The sequence below is a fragment of the Gobio gobio genome (genome assembly GCF_949357685.1).
Source record: "Gobio gobio genome assembly, chromosome: 14".
NCBI lineage: Eukaryota > Metazoa > Chordata > Actinopteri > Cypriniformes > Gobionidae > Gobio > Gobio gobio.
This window is the reverse complement of record NC_137107.1, coordinates 28,457,651-28,476,191: the sequence shown is the minus strand read 5'-3', so window position 1 is coordinate 28,476,191 and position 18,541 is coordinate 28,457,651. Positions and strand designations below refer to the sequence as shown.

At 37.0% G+C, this 18,541-nt stretch overlaps 1 protein-coding gene across 5 annotated transcripts in view; it reads right to left on the bottom strand.

Annotated features, from left to right (window-relative positions):
- Nucleotides 1–2,618: 2,618 nt before the first annotated feature.
- The window catches only part of usp28 (ubiquitin specific peptidase 28), a 30,461-nt gene continuing 14,538 nt past the window's right edge, over nt 2,619–18,541 (bottom strand). The window contains exons 15-26 of one of the 5 annotated variants that reach the window (XM_079834626.1): nt 17,626–17,696; nt 17,288–17,516; nt 12,293–12,595; nt 12,073–12,209; nt 9,776–10,015; nt 9,571–9,666; nt 6,797–6,975; nt 6,613–6,691; nt 5,160–5,239; nt 4,950–5,073; nt 3,366–3,561; nt 2,619–3,275 (exon numbers count right to left, since the gene is read on the bottom strand). In XM_079834626.1, the coding sequence (XP_079690752.1) occupies nt 3,103–3,275; nt 3,366–3,561; nt 4,950–5,073; nt 5,160–5,239; nt 6,613–6,691; nt 6,797–6,975; nt 9,571–9,666; nt 9,776–10,015; nt 12,073–12,209; nt 12,293–12,595; nt 17,288–17,516; nt 17,626–17,696 (1,907 nt within the window). In that variant the 3' untranslated portion in view covers nt 2,619–3,102. The remainder of the gene's footprint in view (nt 3,276–3,365; nt 3,562–4,949; nt 5,074–5,159; nt 5,240–6,612; nt 6,692–6,796; nt 6,976–9,570; nt 9,667–9,775; nt 10,016–12,072; nt 12,210–12,292; nt 12,596–17,287; nt 17,517–17,625; nt 17,697–18,541) is intronic. The other 4 variants (XM_079834629.1, XM_079834627.1, XM_079834630.1 and 1 more) reach the window with 4 other exon arrangements.

Here is an 18,541-nt window from a genome sequence, read left to right as displayed (position 1 = left end):
TAGTTTACTTTAAACTGTATTTAACTGTATTAATAAAATGCTTTCTCAGATACACAATAAATTATATAAATAAATTAGTATTAACATATTAAATATATTTTTTATATAATCATCAGAGTGAATAATAAATCTATTTTGTGTGAAATAGAGGGAGGTAATGGATTTTAGTAAACTGCAATGCTGCCTTGCTGGATTTGGTGACACTGTTATATGTGCAGCTGTTCACATCAGACCAACTTGCCTTCTGGGATATAACATAAAGATGTTTAGACAACCAGAGTGAATTTGGCTTGAACCCCTGCCACTTTAATCACTAATAGTAAAGTGCCCTTTGGGTCATATTGTGTTGCCCCCAGAATGCAATTTTAACCGAGAGGGACAATGAGATACATTTCTAGTTTCAGCGTTCTTCAAATATTCCTCTTTAAAAGACAAACGTATCAGCTGTATGCAAAGTGACCCACATTTGGTTTTTGACCCCTGGCAATGTGTAGCTACAATTTACCAATTTACTCATGGAGCCACATTGAAATCACCATATCTCTGGAAATGAACCATGTTGGGCCTTAAAAATTAAGAGACTAAAAGAAAAGTTTGTTAAGAACCAGAATCTAAAAATATATTTAGAGATCTTTAATAGGCCTACTTTTTGAGCCCCCCCCTCACCCCCCCCCTCCCCCTCCATTTTTGAACGGTCACCGTTGGCATATAATGCAACAAAGATTGCAAATGTCAACAGATTTTACTAATAGGCCTATCAATCTATGTGTAAAATAAAATAATGATGCTGCCATCTTTCTAAAGTCATTTTCGCCGACCTGTAATTTGGCTCCAAATTCTTATTTTCACTATATATTTTTGTGCGCAAAAACAAACAAAAATAACTTTCATACCACAATTTCATTCCACCCTGTGTCAGTCTCCTATGCAGTTTTCGTTGTAAATAGTGCAGCGCTTTTGCGTTCTACGGCAGCCGAGGCTGTTCACGTGAGCACCACGATGCATGCGTGTGATGGTGACGCGGGAGCTGCTCTGTTTTTACAATGTAAACTGCGTAGGAGACTGGCACAGACTAGAACACAATTGTTGAATAAAGTTGTTCTTTTTGTTTGTTTTTTGCACACAAAAAGTATTCTCGTTGCTTCATAAAATTAAGGTTGAATTCACATGGACTATTTTAATAATGTTTTTACTACCTTTCTAAATTAAATTGTTGTCTATGGAGGGGTCAGAGAGCTCTCGGATTTCATCAAAAATATCTTAATTTGTGTTTTCCGAAGACAAACGAAGCTATTATGGGTTTGGAACGACATGAGGGTGAGTAATTAATGACAGAATTTTCATTTTTGGGTGAACTATCCCTTTAATGTTTTTTATAGAGTAATAGAAGAGTCTAAGCCTAATAAGACTGTATAATGATGTGCTTTTGACATGCTTAACCAGATGGCTCCACTGCATCTTATCTTTCATATACTCTTCCCATGTAGCCATAGAAAATCACAATCCACTGTGCTGTGCAGTGTTTTGTCGTATCAACACAATCATGGCCAAGTTCTCAGTCTAATTAACCACAGGAGATTACGTCAGTTTCTCTAAATTAATCCAGGGAGAAGGTAAGAAGAAATGTTTGGTAATATATTTCAGAAGACGATTTTAGATGTACCAAAAAACAATTGTCTTCAATTTGATATTAATAATTTAATAACACAGCATGTTCAATTTCGGATGGAAAAACACAGTCAGGTCACGTAACAAATTAGATTTTACAAAAAAAGAATAAAATAAAGAGCTGAGAACAGTTTCTCTGTTGATAATGAATATAATAGTAATTTGACTTTGTGCCATAGAAAATGTCTCACTAATTTTGTTCAAATTACTCGCCATTTCATATCTTGTATAGACATAATAAGTGAACACTGCTCAAGGGAATCAAAGAGAAGTAATTAGCAAAAAACAATTCCACTACCGCAATATGAACAATTCTAATAAATGCATAAAACTGTAGCTGCCCTTTGTATGTGGATATTTTTAGTAACAGGCCATTCTGAAAGCTACTAACTTATTGAATAAGTTAAAACAATTCTGTAAAAGATTAAAGATTATTGCTTGTGCTTAGAGTAATCCTCTTCTTTTGATAAACAGCAAAACTAATAAAAATTTACTTCAAATACATTTCCAATCTTAAAATATATTAGGTAAATGCATAAAAAACATTATATTTAAAAAAAGTGTTTTTTAAATATATTTTGTTTAAATATGGTCATACTAAAATCTTAAAATCTATATTAACGATATATTTCTTCCAGTTTTAGTATATTTTGTAATATATTTAAAAAAACATCTGAAAATATATTTTTGCTGTATGGGCGACATGATGAAACAAGCGAAAAAGAGTGGTTCACAGAGACTTACTAATAAACAGACATGCCCGTTTTCACCTAATAATTGAATATTCAATATTCTCAGTGGAGCTGCAGTAAACGTACAGTATTAAAGGCACCCGTTATACATGTGGTGAGAAGAACTCGGAAGAAACTTAGAATAAATGGAATATAAGAACAGAAGGAGGAAAAAACAAAAGCAAGAAAGCGAAAACTCAGGACAGGGCATGCGACAAAGAGAGAAATCAAAATTTTATTGAAAGGTAACAGTGGGGTAGGACAAAGGAGTGGAAAATCAGACAACTTTACTGTACAAAGAAAGAATACATAGAGGATGTTCAGCTAAGTGTAGACTGAAATAAAGTGGCTTCAGCAAATCTCTATAAAAGACTATTTTCACGCTATATGTCTACAGTTCACGTGAAAAGAAGAACAGGGTAAAACGTACACTGCCTTCACTGCCCTCTCATCAAACCTTACTTTACAAAATTTCATCTATTTGATCTTTCCTGAGATCAAACATCTACAAAGACCGAGAGCAGCCAATCAATCTCCCTTCAAGGAATTCAGAACACAGTGAATATGTGTGCCGTGCGTAACAGAAAGCGTCATTGTGCAGCAAAAATGAAATCCAGCTCAGTCTAAAGCAGAGGTTAGATCACCTTGTGACTGTACCGTGCTATTTTTTTCAACCTTGCCTCGCATAATGTCATGTCCAGCTTTACTTCACAGTGACGACTGAGGTGCTGTGAATGGACTCCATGACGGCAGTGAGACGGCTGCACAGATCATGGGGGGAGTTTCTCACTTTGGGGGGCTCCTTCAGCACCACCATTTCTGCTGAACAGTCCAAGACTCTGGGCAGGAATTCGCTGAGCTTTTCCTGAAGAGAATCTGAATAGCAGACAAATATGATCAACAACAACATGAGCTAAGAAAGTAATTGAAATGGTCTATATACAAAATCTGAGGGGAAAAGCCCACCATCCATGTCCTGCCCCAGGTAGGAGCACCAGCAATTCCTGATCAGCTCTATGACGTCCAAATCCTCTTGGCTGACACTGTCTCTGACCATGAGGTGCATGCAAGGGATGACACACTCGTTCATGATGGTCACTCCTTCTGCCACGTCATTTTCATCTTGACTTTTAAAGAGTGTGGCTGCGTTCTCATTCAACTCCTGCAGGGTGTAACACGTCCACAGAAGTTTCATATGAGATGACGTTAAAATATACAGTCCCAGTAAACACTTAAAAACGTTTTAAAAGGTTTGTGCTTAAATACTTGAAATTAGTTATAAATTGTGCCTATATATGAATGTGAACTACATACACTACCGTTCAAATGTTTGGGATCAGTACGATTTTAAATTGATCAAAAGTGGGAGTAAAGACATGTATAATGTTACAAAATATGTCTATTTTAAATAAATACAGTTGTTTTGAACTTCCTATTCATCAATGAATCCTGATAAAGAATGTATCATGGTTTCCGCTAAAATATTAAGCAGCACAACATTGATAATAATAAGAAATGTTTCTTAAAGGGTTAGTTCACCCAAAAATGAAAATTCTGTCATTAATTACTTACCCTCATGTCGTTCGACACCCGTAAGACCTCCGTTCAACTTCGGAACAGAAATGAAGATATTTTAGTTGAAATTTGATGGCTCTGAAAGGCCTCCATTGACACAATGGCACGGCTCACTCTCAAGACCCTTAAAAGGTACTAAAGACGTCGTTACAAAGTCCATCTCACTACAGTGGTTCTAAAATAACTTTATGAATCGGCGACAATAGTTTTTGTGTGCAAAAAAACCCTAAATAACGACTTACATAGTGATGACGATTTCAAAACAAGGCATCATGAAGCTTCGAAGCGTTATGAATCAGCGAGTCGATTCAGCGGTTTGATTCGCCAAATTTCAGCAGTTTGACGGTTTGACACGCGATCCGAATCATCATTCGGCTCACTGATTCATAACGCTTCGAAGCTTCATGATGCCTTGTTTTGAAATCGTCATCACTATGTAAGTTGTTTTTTAGGGTTTTTTTGTGCACAAAAACTATTGTCGCCGATTCATAAAGTTATTTTAGAACCACTGTAGTGAGATGGACTTTGTAACGACGTCTTTAGTACCTTTTAAGGGTCTTGAGTTGAGAGTGAACCGTGCATTGTGACAAAGGAGGCCTTTCAGAGCCATCAGATTTCAACTAAAATATCTTCATTTCTGTTCCCGAAGATGAACGGAGGTCTTACGGGTGTCGAACGACATGAGGGTAAGTAATTAATGACAGAATTTTCATTTTTGGGTGAACTAACCCTTTAAGCACCAAATCAGCATATTTCTGAAGGACACTGAATATAATGATGCTGAAAATTCAGCTTTGTCATTATAGCAATAAATTACATTTTAAAATACATTCAATAAATGTTATATTAATTAATATTTCACAATATTGTTTTTACTGCATTTTTGTGTCAGATAATTGCAGCCATGGAGATTATAAGAGACTTCTTTCAAAAACATGAAAAAAAATGATGTCTGTATTATTAAAGTGGACATACTTTAAGACACTTTCTCCTGTAAAGTGCTATAAGCGACTGATCCACTCCTTTCTTCTCCCCTTTCCTAAGCAGGGCTGAGTTGTCCTGGTGTGCATGTGCGAGATAATTCAGAGCTTCTCTTGTCCTGCAATGGAAAAGATCAATGCTGTAGTCTCACAGACTCTTCAATACAATGCACAGTCCCTTTCTGTTGTCCTTGAGTCTACATACTTTCCATTCTGATACTGCTCGAGACCTGTCAACAGGTAGGCAAACACCGTCTTGAACATGCTGTAGTCATCATGCCATTGCTGGGAGGAGAGGGTAGAAAACACCGTTTGAAATGACCAAATACATGCATTGCTGTTTAAACATTTGGGTCGGTAATATTTCTTTAAAAGAAGTGCAACCTTTGTTGCATTATTTTCTTGTTATCACTGTAAAGCTGCTTTGAAACCATCTGTATTGTAAAAAGTGCTATCTAAATAAAGGTGACTATACTTAACTCACCAAGGCTGCTTTATTTGATCAAAAATACGGTAAAAGCAGACTTATTGTGAAATATTATTACAATTTAACCCTCATCCTTTCCTTGCACTTTGTAACCAATCCTTCCCTCACCGGTCAAAATGACCCAAAGCCCTAAAATTATACTTAAAGGGGCTATATGCGTTTTTCTGAAATTTAAACTCGCGACTGACACCTGTGGCCAAAAAACAGAACTGCTCTCATTTTCTGCTCGCTCTCGCAGCGGTGGTGACGTCACATCCGCAGACAGCGCGGGAAAAGACGACCCGCCAGAAAATAGGAAAAATAGGATACAGACTTATAGGTGCACCCACTGTGAGCGGACAAGGTGTCAGTATGCTCATCAGGAGATGTTTGAGTCATAAATGGTAAAATAAAAAGGCTATTGTTACGTTTATTTTGGGGAAAAAGTTGCATATAGCCCCTTTAATACAATTTTTTTATTTATTTTTTTTATTTATCTTTATATTATTTTATGCATAACCCTTTTAATTCAGCTCAAAATATCTTACATTGGGTGTCTTTACGGACCTCTTGTGGAAAAAAAGATAATATAACGATATTTCATGACTCTTGCCATAGATTATATATTAGCTCTATATGGAGCAAATTAGTTGTTCCGCTGGGTCCTAAAGTCATTTTTTCTTCAGTATGCGTTCAAATACACATGTAGACATTATATACAGTAATGCTTTTTGGTAGTTTTAGCAGTTTTAGTGTGAATTTTGAGCATTTTTAGGTTTTCTGTGTGTACTGAAGCATTCCTCGCATTCCATTCATTCTTATGGGGGTCAAATTGACCCGTGAGGGAAGGGTTTGTTACTTTTTTTTTTATTTCAACCACAAAACTCTTCGAATCCACTAAAGTTTTTTGTACATTCGTGTGTTCAAGTGTGACAAAAGTTCTAGGGTCTTGGACCACTGCGATAAACCCCACTTAAACTTACATTAGTTTCGGGTCACAATTACCAGAGGGAAGAATACAATTATGTATGTCCTTACTGCCCCTTTTGATAAATTTAATGTATCCTTTCTAAATAAAAGTATCAATTTCTTTAAAAAATTAAAATCTTACTGATCCCAAACTTTTAAACAGACGTACGTATACATTTAAAATTAAAGAAGTAAAAAGAAAAGAAAGCCTTATTGTTCTTACCAAGTACTCATCCATGTCCATATCTTCTGGTTTAATGAGACGAATTTTAGATCTGGCCTCTCTCATGATACTGATGGCCCTACGAGGGGAAAGTACTAGTTTAGATTTGTCCAATTAGCAAATATTAACTTGTTCCAATAAAAAATATAATGCACTAGGTGACTGATTTAAAAGAAACGTGTACCGATCATCAAAACTTAGGTTGCGATCTGCAAACTGCTCCAGTAATGTCCTCTCAACGACACGGTTAGGTGCCTCGTTTTGGAAAAAGTAGACCAGCACATGCTGGAGTCGAGGGTCTTGTTGGGGTGTGGTCTCTTCCTGGGATAGCTCATACAATCTGGAAAATTCCTCATGGAACGCCTGATGGAGAGATCAATGAGAGCAATGCATTAGTTGATTTCCAAATAAATACACAGGGTGAGCTTACTAAATCAAGTTATAAGAAATCTTATCTAATCTAATTTAATTTATACATATTTATATATTATATTTCCAACTTCTTTACTGTTAAATGTGTTTGATTTAGTGGGACCATATGTTATTAAACTGATCAACCTTTCCCTTTCAACTGGATCAGTGCCCAGCCTTTTTAAACAAGCTGTTGTTAGTCCCATACTGAAAAAACCCAATTTGGATATTTCTGTTCCAGCTAATTACAGGCCTATATCTAAATTACCTTTTTTATCTAAATTGCTTGAGAGAGTGGTAGCAGAGCAGCTGAATGCGTTTCTTGAAAGTAAAAAGTTGTTGGATAAATTTCAGTCAGGTTTTCGTAAAAATCATTCAACTGAGACTGCGCTTCTAAAAGTATCAAGTGACATTCTGATGGCTGCAGACTCTGGACACCACACTGTGTTGATCTTACTTGACTTATCATCGGCATTTGATACATTAGACCATACTGTATTGATAAATCGGCTACAAAATGAAATGGGATTCTCAGGGTCGGTTTTAAAATGGTTTGCCTCTTATTTGAGTGACAGAACATTTTGTGTGCATGCTAACAATATCCTTTCAGAAATGACTCCTCTGTTTTGTGGAGTTCCTCAGGGCTCGGTTTTAGGTCCTATTTTGTTTTTAATGTATATTAGCCCTCTTGGTGCAATCATTCGTAATTTTAAGAACGTGTCTTATCACTTTTATGCTGACGACATCCAGTTGTACTGCACATTCAAAGAGTCAGAATTAGATAAATTAACTGAATTGATGGAATGCATGTCTAGCATAAAGGTCTGGTTAAATAATAATTATTTACAACTAAACACAAAAAAGACTGAAACCTTAATTATTGCTCCAGACCAAAAACTACCTCTAATTAAACAACATCTCTGTTCCTTGGACTCAACCATTCAGTTGAGCCAAAGAAACCTTGGTGTTCTGTTCGACCATTCAATGTCTCTGGATGGTCATTCTAGACAGTTGGTCAGAAACTGTTTTTATCACTTGAGAAACATCTCTAAACTGAGGACCTTTTTGCCAAAAGATACCATGGAGTTGATTATTCACGCTTTCATTTCTTCACGTTTAGACTACTGTAATTCTCTTTTTACTTGTTTTAACAAATCCTCACTGAGTCGTCTCCAAATTGTGCAAAACGCTGCAGCCAGGCTTCTAACAGGAACTAACAGAAGGGCACACATTACTCCAATCTTATTTACATTACATTGGCTGCCTGTCAAATACAGAATTGATTATAAAATCTTAGTTCTAACTTTTAGAGCACTACAAGGTCAGACCCCCCAATATATCACAGACTTGCTGTCACCATACGCTTCCTCTCGTACTCTTCGTTCGTCTGGTCAAAATCTCCTGAGTGTCCCCAAAACCCGTCTTAAAACACGGGGAGACCTGTCCTTTCAAGCAGCTGCCCCTAAATTATGGAATGCTCTTCCCCCCGCTCTGCGTGTGGCAGAATCTGTTGACTCATTTAAAAAGCAGCTGAAGACACTTTTATTTAGACAAGCTTTTAGTTAATTCTCGGGCTTTCAGGTTTTGTTTTGTTTTTGTTCTGATGTGTTAAATTGTATATACATTGTAAAGCACTTTGTGATCTTTATCTGTGATAAGTGCTATATAAATAAATTTTACTTACTTACTTACTTACTACTTACTACTACTTACTTACTTACTTACTTACTACTTACTTATATATATATAATGATGTAATCATTTCACAGGTAATCTCCAGATTAATGTAGAAACAACATAAAGACAGTATATTTTAAATACGTTAATAGCTATTATATAATATGTTTAATTTTTTTATGAATGAAGGCCAGTATCACTGACACTAATACAGTTACTGATATTTTTTTTCCAATTTTAAACATTATAATTATAGCTATTCAACATTACAGTGTAAATGAAAGCTATACATTTTTAACATTTATTAGGCTCCAAAAATGAACAACTTCTCAAGTCTGCACAGCATAAATTATAAATTAAATATATATTAATCCTTATTAAAGCTACAAAAGTTCTTCAGTCAAGAACAGTGAGTAATTTTCTCTGCTACCTGTGTTCTTTGATTAACATTAATGAGAGTCAGCATTAGTGGCTGCTGTCACTTTAAGATCTGCTGCTGCTGCACGTGACCCAGATTTTACATGCGTACATTTCTCACAACTCTACTTTACATTAATTTATTTAACTCATTTAAGAATCTTTCTGCGCATCGTGTGTGTCACATAGACAGGACATTCACCGATGGCACGTTCTCTTTTGTCTTGTCGCGCTAGAATGGTTTAAAAGCATTTGCATGAATAAGAGCATGATCATATAATGTAATGCTAGCCAAAGGATGAAAGAAAAATGAATGTTACGTTAATTGAGTTAAATATTTCAACGTGGTGTGAAAAAGAAAGGGATTGCATACGTTATATACATATATATATATTAGAACTGTTTAGTAGCGCCACTTGGTTTGTTCAGCCAAAGTAATTTTAATTTGTATACCTTGATGAGTCCTGCTTCAGGCCCATCTTTGTCAAAGACTTGTCTTGCCTTAGCAATGGCAAAAATGACGCCCTGCATGGCTGGTGTTAGCATCATCTATTTAATTACAGATAAACAGAGGACAAATATGTAAAAATGTAATGTTAAATTTGATTTAGAAGTAGCCTCGTTTTACAGAAACCAGAGGAATGTGGTGTTCCTTTACCTCTTCATTGTATCCATCGGCATCAGAGCGCACCAGAATCGTGCCTACATTTGGTATCTCTACCTCAGATACTTCATTCTCAGGCTGCCTGCGTGTGGCCGTGGCTGGGTTCTCCTCTGTGGACGAGGCCTCTGGCTCTGTCTGGGTGTCTGGTTCTGCCTCATCACTGATGACCTGCTCCTCCACCTCAACCTCTGACCTCTGAGCTCTGTCTGTAGAGGCTGAATCCGCCACAGGCTGCTGAAAAACACAGAGAAAGAGGCTGTTGAATGACTGTCAATGATCTTATTCGCTTATCACAGTCTAGATATGTTCACTCATTACATCAATTTGTAGGCAAACCAGTAAGTCTAATTCAGCATGGTCTCCCTCAAGAATTTCGAAGTGGCTTTTAAATCAGTGAAAATGCAAATCTCCGATAGTCATCTGACCAAGAGTCTGACCACCCTTTTAGCTGTCTTTGAGGAATCTAGCAGAGATGGCGATGAGTTGGACAATTTATTTATTTTATTTTTCCTCATTTATTCCTTTTAATTCTTGAATACATGGACTAGTATGAATGTTTGAAAACAGTACTGCCCACTTTCTGTATACACAAGATGTGGGTTCATCTTGAGTTATTATTACCATACCATATTACCATACCAACTAAAACCATAAAATTGTTTGACTGTTTCATTAAAAAGGCTTTTTTCAGCCTTTAAAGAAAACAAAAATGAATAAAATGACAAAAAAAAAAAACTATAATGGTAAATCAATGATACTAAAATAACACTGGTGGCTTGACAGATGACATGCAATTCATCAACAGTTGTAGTCGTTAAATAGTAACTTGCTGCTGTGTATATTTTGTTTTAAACGTTTGAAATTCATGAAAAACAAAACATATTCAAAATTAATGTTTGTTCTCTTCATCTAATGTTAATAACTAGTTAATAACCTTATTTTGCTCATAAATACCATTGAATGCATTATGAGATACTGACCACTAGAGGTCCCATCGCTACCATTTATGACAAGGCCTAGGAAAACAGTCATGTAGTGACAGCACAGTTGTATATCAGGATAACCAATAAAATCAATGAGTCAAAGAGAGAAACAGCAGAAGAATAAATCCTGAGTTGTCGTAAGTACAGAATCAACTTTCTGATTCAAACTCCATATATACTGAGTCAATAATATCCAAGATTTCTCTCTTTAAAGACCAGACGCAAAGAACACAGCCCTTAAACAATAGCCTGTTGATTGAAGCATCAGGAACATGTTCTCCACAATCATTTAATGACTGTGGAAAGGTAGAAATCCAGTTGATCTTGATGGTGCATGCAGGAAGCACAGAGCTCAGGCTCTATTTAAAGCTCTTCTCTGACACACTGTCCCCAACAACCCCGCATGGGACTTCAACCAGAAACACTGAGGAATGTTAGACGGCTCTCAGCTGTCCGATAAACTTTATCCCCATATCCCTCTCCAAAACGTATCCTCTTACAAAATACCAGAGCTTCGCAACACAACAGACAAAACATTAAACATTAAGCAAGTACAAGCAAACAAGTTAGTAGTGATTTAAGCACTAATGTAAATCTACATATAGTGATGCACATATTTGACAAAATATACATAAAAATCTTTTCTATAGCGATATGCTGACAAATACTCTACATTTTTTTATGAAAAAATATAAAATTTATAAAAAGCAATTTCAACATTGAAATTTCTGTGAAAAAAATCTATAATATATATATATAATTTAAAGTAAACTGTAATTGGTTTGCTATTTATCTAACTGTTTAAGTTACTTTGTAATATGCAGTTAAAGTGAACATTTATGTTAGATTTAATATAATGTATGTCATTTTACTGTAATATTCTATACATTTTGGAAGTACATTTAAGGTCCAAAATATGTTTTTTGAAGTAAAAACTAAAAGTATGAATTGCAATTTAATTTATGGTCAAAAGGTATATTGTATTTAAGAAGTCATGTACTTAAACTAAATAAATATTGTTTAATAAAATATTGTTGAAATTATTTGCAAATATAACATTATAATTTACTGTGAAAAACTGTAAAAGTTCCCTGATTATATTTTATTTAAATAGTTTAATTTATATAAATGTTAATTTAAATGTTTATAGCCTTATTTTGGTTAAATGTATTATTTTAGTGCTGTGTGTTTTTACAATTCTACTGCAGATTATGTAGAAGAAGAGGATCATGACTGTACATAAAACCTCCAGTGCTGTATATGTGACCTATTTTTTACGCGTCTCAAATAACGCTTCAACGTCCTCACCTGACTCTGATCTGGCTCCTGTTCATCTGGCTGGCCATGTGTCTGGCTACTGGTGACATGCTCCTCACCTCCTTCTCCCACATTCTCACTGGGCTCTGATGATATCGAGCTGAGAGCTGCTGAATTGGCCATGGGCTCTGGAAAGGGAAAGGACATTGAAAATATACCTGCAATAGATACATGGAAAACATCTGATCTTTTGAATAAAAAAGGATCTGACCTTCATTGTCCTGGACAGGTGCTGGTGTTGAATCTGGAGGTGGTTCTTCAGACACTTCATTTGTTTGTTGTTGGGCAGGTTCTTGCACTAGGTTCTGTGGCTGTTCTGGGACGGGTTCCTCTGTGTTGGTAGAAGTATGTGTTTGAACATGTGCATCTTCACGTTGGGCTTGGCAGAACTGCTCTTCCCATTCTCTCAGCTCCTGCTGGAACCAGCGGTTATCCTCCCGAACATAACGCTTCAGGACAGACGGGAGGGAGTCCATTCCTTTCAGAGCCTGCCCTGTCTCATCGTCTGTGTCTTCTTTCATTCATTAGAAAGAAAAAACAATCAAATGTTTAATGACATTACATTATTGTGGCAGATTTTACACTTTTACACTTTAGTTTTACACCTATAATATTTTATAGGGTCCAATTCTCACTATATTAACTAGTTGCTTACTAGCATGCATACTAGGATATTGGCAGTTTATTAGTACTTATATGACCATACTCTACATTCCTTAATCCTACCCAATAACTAAACTTAACAACTATCTCACTATAGGTTAGTTAATTAATAGTGAGAATTGGACCCTAATTTAAAGTGTGACCTTATATTTTTATTTATTTCATGCGCCCTTGTAATTTTTAATCAAATTAACTTCCGCTCCCTTTTGCATCGACATCTCTTCTTTTCTCTGATAATGTGTTTACTGGCATGAGGGCGGGACAACCTGTCACTCACATGAGATCACAGCAATAGCAAACGATAAAGATTCAATAGTCCAATCTTGTTTGAGAAGTCGTTTCACTTAGACATCACAATAGTGAAGAAAAGACAATTGCAACTTCCATTTTATGCCCACTTTAAAGGTACAGTATGTAATATTGACAGCTAGTGGTTGAAATGGGTACTGCAGTCCAAATTCAAAATATTGGAGGGGGTTGTTTCTCCCGACCCCTCCTCGTCAGACTTGACCATAGACTGTAAAAAACATATGATGACTAACAGACAGCAGATAAATGGCTATCCACCTGTCACTTAAAGTGGCCACTTATTCAGGACTTTAAAGCTTTATATAATGTAAACGAATTAGTTATGAAAAAAATTCACCCCCTTAAAGTTGTCATGAAGGGCAAAATTAGCCGTATAGACCAAAACCACAATTTGTACCAGGCTGTAAACAAAGTGGGGCATTTTAACATGGAGCTCAATGAGATTCTGCTCCCTTCTGGAGCCTGTCCCTAGCGGCCAGTCGAGGAATTGCAGTTAAAGTCACTCTCGTATTGGCTTCAAGAGAAACTGCGGGAGGTTGCCGCTTGGACTTGATGCTCACGCTGGTTGCCAGTTTGAGAACACGCAACAGGAATGGGCGCAATGGACAATTCATTGTCGGAGCCTTGGAGGGCAAAACCGCCATAGAACGCCATAGAACATGTGAACAAGATGCACGTTTTGGGCACTTGTGATCCATATACAGCATCTGCTGCAGTATTTCAATCAATAAAAACAGCGGGATATTTTTAAAACGCTTAACGTGGAAAACACTATAGGGTGAGTTGCACCAATAAGGATTAAAGTAAGCAAAGTTTAACGCTAATCTAGGATTTGTTGATATGGGTTTTATTTTAAATCGAGTTGTTGCACCACTTAATTTTAGACACAGATTAATTCCGCCGTAAAACCGTTATAATTAAAGAGCAGATGGAGGGTGAACTGACGAATCCTTATTTTTGCAACCTGTAGTTGTACCCGTAGTTGTAGGTGCCGTAATGTACAACTCCAAATCAGAAAAAGTTGGGACAGTATGGAAAACGCAAAAAAAAAAAGACGAGATTTCTAAATTTACTTTGACTTGTATTTCATTGCAGACAATATGAACACAAAATATTTCATGTTTTGTCTGGTCAACTTCATGTCATTTGTAAATATGCATCCTTTCCTGTCATTCAGACCTGCAACACATTTCAAAAAAAGTTGGGACAGGAGCAATTTAGGGCTAGTAATGAGGTAAAATTGTTAAATAATGATGTGATTTGAAACAGGTGATGTCAACAGGTGATTGTTATTATGATTTGGTACAAAAGCAGCATCCAAGAAAGGTCTAATACTTTAGGAGCAAAGATGGGCCGAGGATCGCCAGTTTGCCAACAAATACGTGAGAAAATTATTGAAAAGTTTAAAAACAATGTTCCTCAAAGAAAGATAGGAAGAGATTTGGATATTTCACATTCAACAGTGCATAACATAATTAAAAGATTCAAGGAATCTGGAGGAATTTCAGTGCGTAAAGGACAAGGGCGCAAGCCTAAGCTGAACAACTGTGATCTCCGATCCCTCAGGCGGCACTGCATCAAGAATCGTCATTCATCTATAAGCGATATCCCCACATGGGCTCAGGACTACTTTGGCAAACCTTTGTCAAGTACCACAATACGTAGTTACATCCACAAATGCCAGTTAAAACTGTACTATCCCAAAAGGAAGCCCTATGTCAACAGTGTCCAGAAGCGCCATCAACTTCTCTGGGCTCGGAAGCATCTGGGATGGACCATCACAAGTACTGTGATGTACTGTGGTCAGATGAATCAGTATTTCAGGTATTTTTTGGGAGGAATGGACGACAGAAGAAAAGGATCATCCAGACTGTTACCAGCAACAAGTCCAAAAGCCAGGGTCTGTCATGGTATGGGGTTGTGTCAGTGCCCTTGGCAAAGGTAACTTGCACTTCTGTGAAGGCACCGTTAATGCTGAAAAGTACATAGAGATTTTGGAGCATAATATGCTGCCTTCAAGAAGACATCTTTTCCAGGGACGTCCATGCATATTTCAACAAGACAATGCAAAACCACATTCTGCACACATTACAAAGTCCTGGCTGCGGAGGAAGAGGGTACGGGTACTTGACTGGCCTGCCTGCAGTCCCGACCTGTCTCCAATAGAGAATGTGTGGCGCATTTTGAAGCGCAAAATGCGACAACGAAGACCCCGTACTGTTGCCCACCTTAAGACTTGTTTGCAGGAAGAATGGGACAAAATTACACCTGAAACACTTCATCACTTGGTGTCTTCAGTCCCTAAATGTCTTTTAAGTGTTATGAAAAGGAATGGCAACATTACAAAGTGGTAAATGCTTTACTGTCCCAACTTTTTTTTAAATGTGTTGCAGGTCTGAATGACAGGAAAGGATGCATATTTACAAATTACATGAAGTTGACCAGACAAAACATTAAATATTTTGTGTTCATATTGTCTGCAATGAAATACAAGTCAAAGTAAATTTAGAAATCACTTCTTTTTTTTTATTTGCGTTTTCCATACTGTCCTAACTTTTTCTGATTTGGGGTTGTACTAAAACAGTGATATTAAAAGATCAAATTCAGTTTATACCTTTTTGATCATGCATAGGCTACTATATAAAGGCGAGCAGATGAGCCAAGAATATGAATGCAACACGTTTTCTTTATAATGGAAAAATACGCTTAACGAGAAAACCTTGTGTTGCATTAATATTCTGTGTTCATTTGCTTTCCTGTATAAAGTATGCAACATCAATAAGGTGTATATTGAATTTGGCATTTTAATATCACTGTCTTACTGCATTAATACTGACTACAAACCTGATCAAAATGACTGGTGGGCAATGAAGGAAAGCCTTGTTTTGCCCTCCTGCTAGTAGTTCCTATAAGCGTATGACGTCACGTGAAAACTTAGCCAAGAAATCTAGACGCACCCTAGCGGCAGAAAATGTATTTTGCCGCGAGTGTAGTCTAGCAACTCTGGCCAATCACAGCGTGTGTAACGTCGGTAGGTGGGCTTAACATAATGACGGCACGTCACGGCAGAGTTGCGGAGGTTCTGCGGGTTACTCGTAAACAAAGAAGCTGGCGAACAGCGGTCTTTTGAATCGGCTTTGGCCGTGACTCTGGAAGACTTGGAGTTAAGCTTTTCTTTGAGAAAAGAACAAAGAACGGCACTGAAGTCATTCTTAAGAAAAGAAGATATGTTCGAAGTTTTGCCTACCGGATACGGCGAAAGTCTATCAACTAACGTTAGCTCGGCTTCACCTTCTTCTTTGCTCTGGTTGGTTGTGGCGCTCATGGCGCTATCCAATTGCGTGCTGAGGGAATTTGAAAGACAACTGTTTATCCCGCCCCTCGGATTGAGCCCTGTCAATGGTGAGTTTCCAGACCCAACATCTTGATGTGGGTCTGGCTTGTCAGGCTAGTGAAAACTATGAATAGAAGGCGATGAGCCTTACACTGTAAGTTGATGAATTGATATGCTATTTAATATGAGTTTTAATATGCCTCTGGTCATAGAGATATTTAGATGGATGCAGAGGCTTTTTAGGTCGGATAGAATCTGCAATCTCTGACTTAGTTTGTTTGCTGGCTTCCATGGCTACAATGCTCTGTTTTCCACACACTGGCAACCCGGGGTATCGAAATAATAATGGGTGAATGGGCAGTGGGCGGGATCACACAGACCAAAACAAAAACGGACATTTCGACACAGAACCCAAATTTCGAAGTAGAATAACTGGCTACAGCACAGGTTTTTAGGAGAAAAAAGTGTGTGAACTTAGAATGTTTTCTAAATCTCTACGAACATTTTACGGATATTTTGTGCTTTAGTACAGTCAAAACAAAATTACATACAACCTTTAAATGTTTTTTTGTTAATGCATTTTTATATAAATATCTGTACATATTGAATGCATTAAATGCCCACCCCTACGTCATATAAAAATTCATAGCAATTTATCACAGAAAACATCAGGACAATTCATCAAAATAAAAACCATTAGGAAGAGTTTTTGATGTTCACAGCTTGGCAGACACTCTCTTATGCCCTCCCAAAAAATTATTTAAGTGTGCCAAAGAAGCTATCAACATTAATTTATGAAAGAAATTGGAGCCAATGCCAATGCTTTAAATCAAGTGAGTGATTTGCTTCAGCAAAATCTGAGCGCAGCAGCGTAATCTGAGAGGCACATGGGGAAAGTACCTGCTATGAGGTATGGCAGATTGTCATTGATGTACATGAGGCAGTAGGCGCTGGCGTTGGTCATGCCACCGTACGAGTCTCGAACCAGCTCTTCCCAGGTCGACTCTGTCACCATTACATCGTTGTACTTCAGCCAGCGCTTGTGAGCATGATCATAGATGTACGCCCAGTAATGGCCAGCGGAGGCCTGTCCCTCGTGGACGAGCACAGCGTGTAGCCTGTAGGGCACCTGGAAGCATCAAATAAGAAGTCAGGGTTCATTGAGGTGTCATGCAAATTTCTTGAAAGGGCTCAGTCAATATAAAAGTACCAACGAGTGTTCAGGATATAGACTTTACCTGACACAGACTGTTATCTGAGTACATGCCCTCCAGGGCCTGGCTGACCTTGTCAATGCTGGCTTTCAGCTCTGCACACAGGGAGAGAACACAGATCAATACGCTACGCCCGAGGCCAGGATCCTGATACAGTCACAAAAGCATTAGGATAACTGCTTGTGAATAACGATGGCCTTCAGAAAAGAAAAATTAAAATGCACATTACAGCTCCGGTCCAAAACCTAATGAGCTGCCTCACTGATTATAGGCAGCTTTCTTCTGTGGCAACTGGCAACAAGAAACGTGTGTCAAACAAATAGCATCCAGAAAGCAATGTCCATGGGACTTAATTGATTTCAATATTGGCGACACAATATAATGAAAGCATAAGGATACCAAGCACATCGTTTTGGGTAAAATATTTTGAATTATTTAAAAGCATTTATATCAATACAGTACAGAATTAATTTTCAGTTCATTATTTAAAATTTATCTCAAACTATCTGCCATTTTGAATTGATATTTTTACAGATTCGATTTGTATCGATAAAGAAGTTCTCAACTTTTTAAAAAGTACACTGTTATTAAGTATGTGTGTAGTACAATCCAGACCAGTCATGTTGTCATCTAAAAATCTGATGACACCATTTATGAACAGGACTATTCTCCTGTAGCTTCGTGGGATAGTAAAATGTCCATCAGATGTCCACTTTAAAATCTTTTCCACCTGCTGCTTTATGAATAATGTACACATTTTGACAGACTCCGCATTTTACATTTTGCTTTTTTTATTGCATACTATATACACTACAGTTCAAAAGTTTGGGGTCGGTATGATTTTTTTTATGTTTTTGAAAAAAGTGCTCACAAAGACTGAATTAATAAAAAATAAAAATAAAAAAACCCCCAGCAATATTGTGAAATATTATTAGAATTT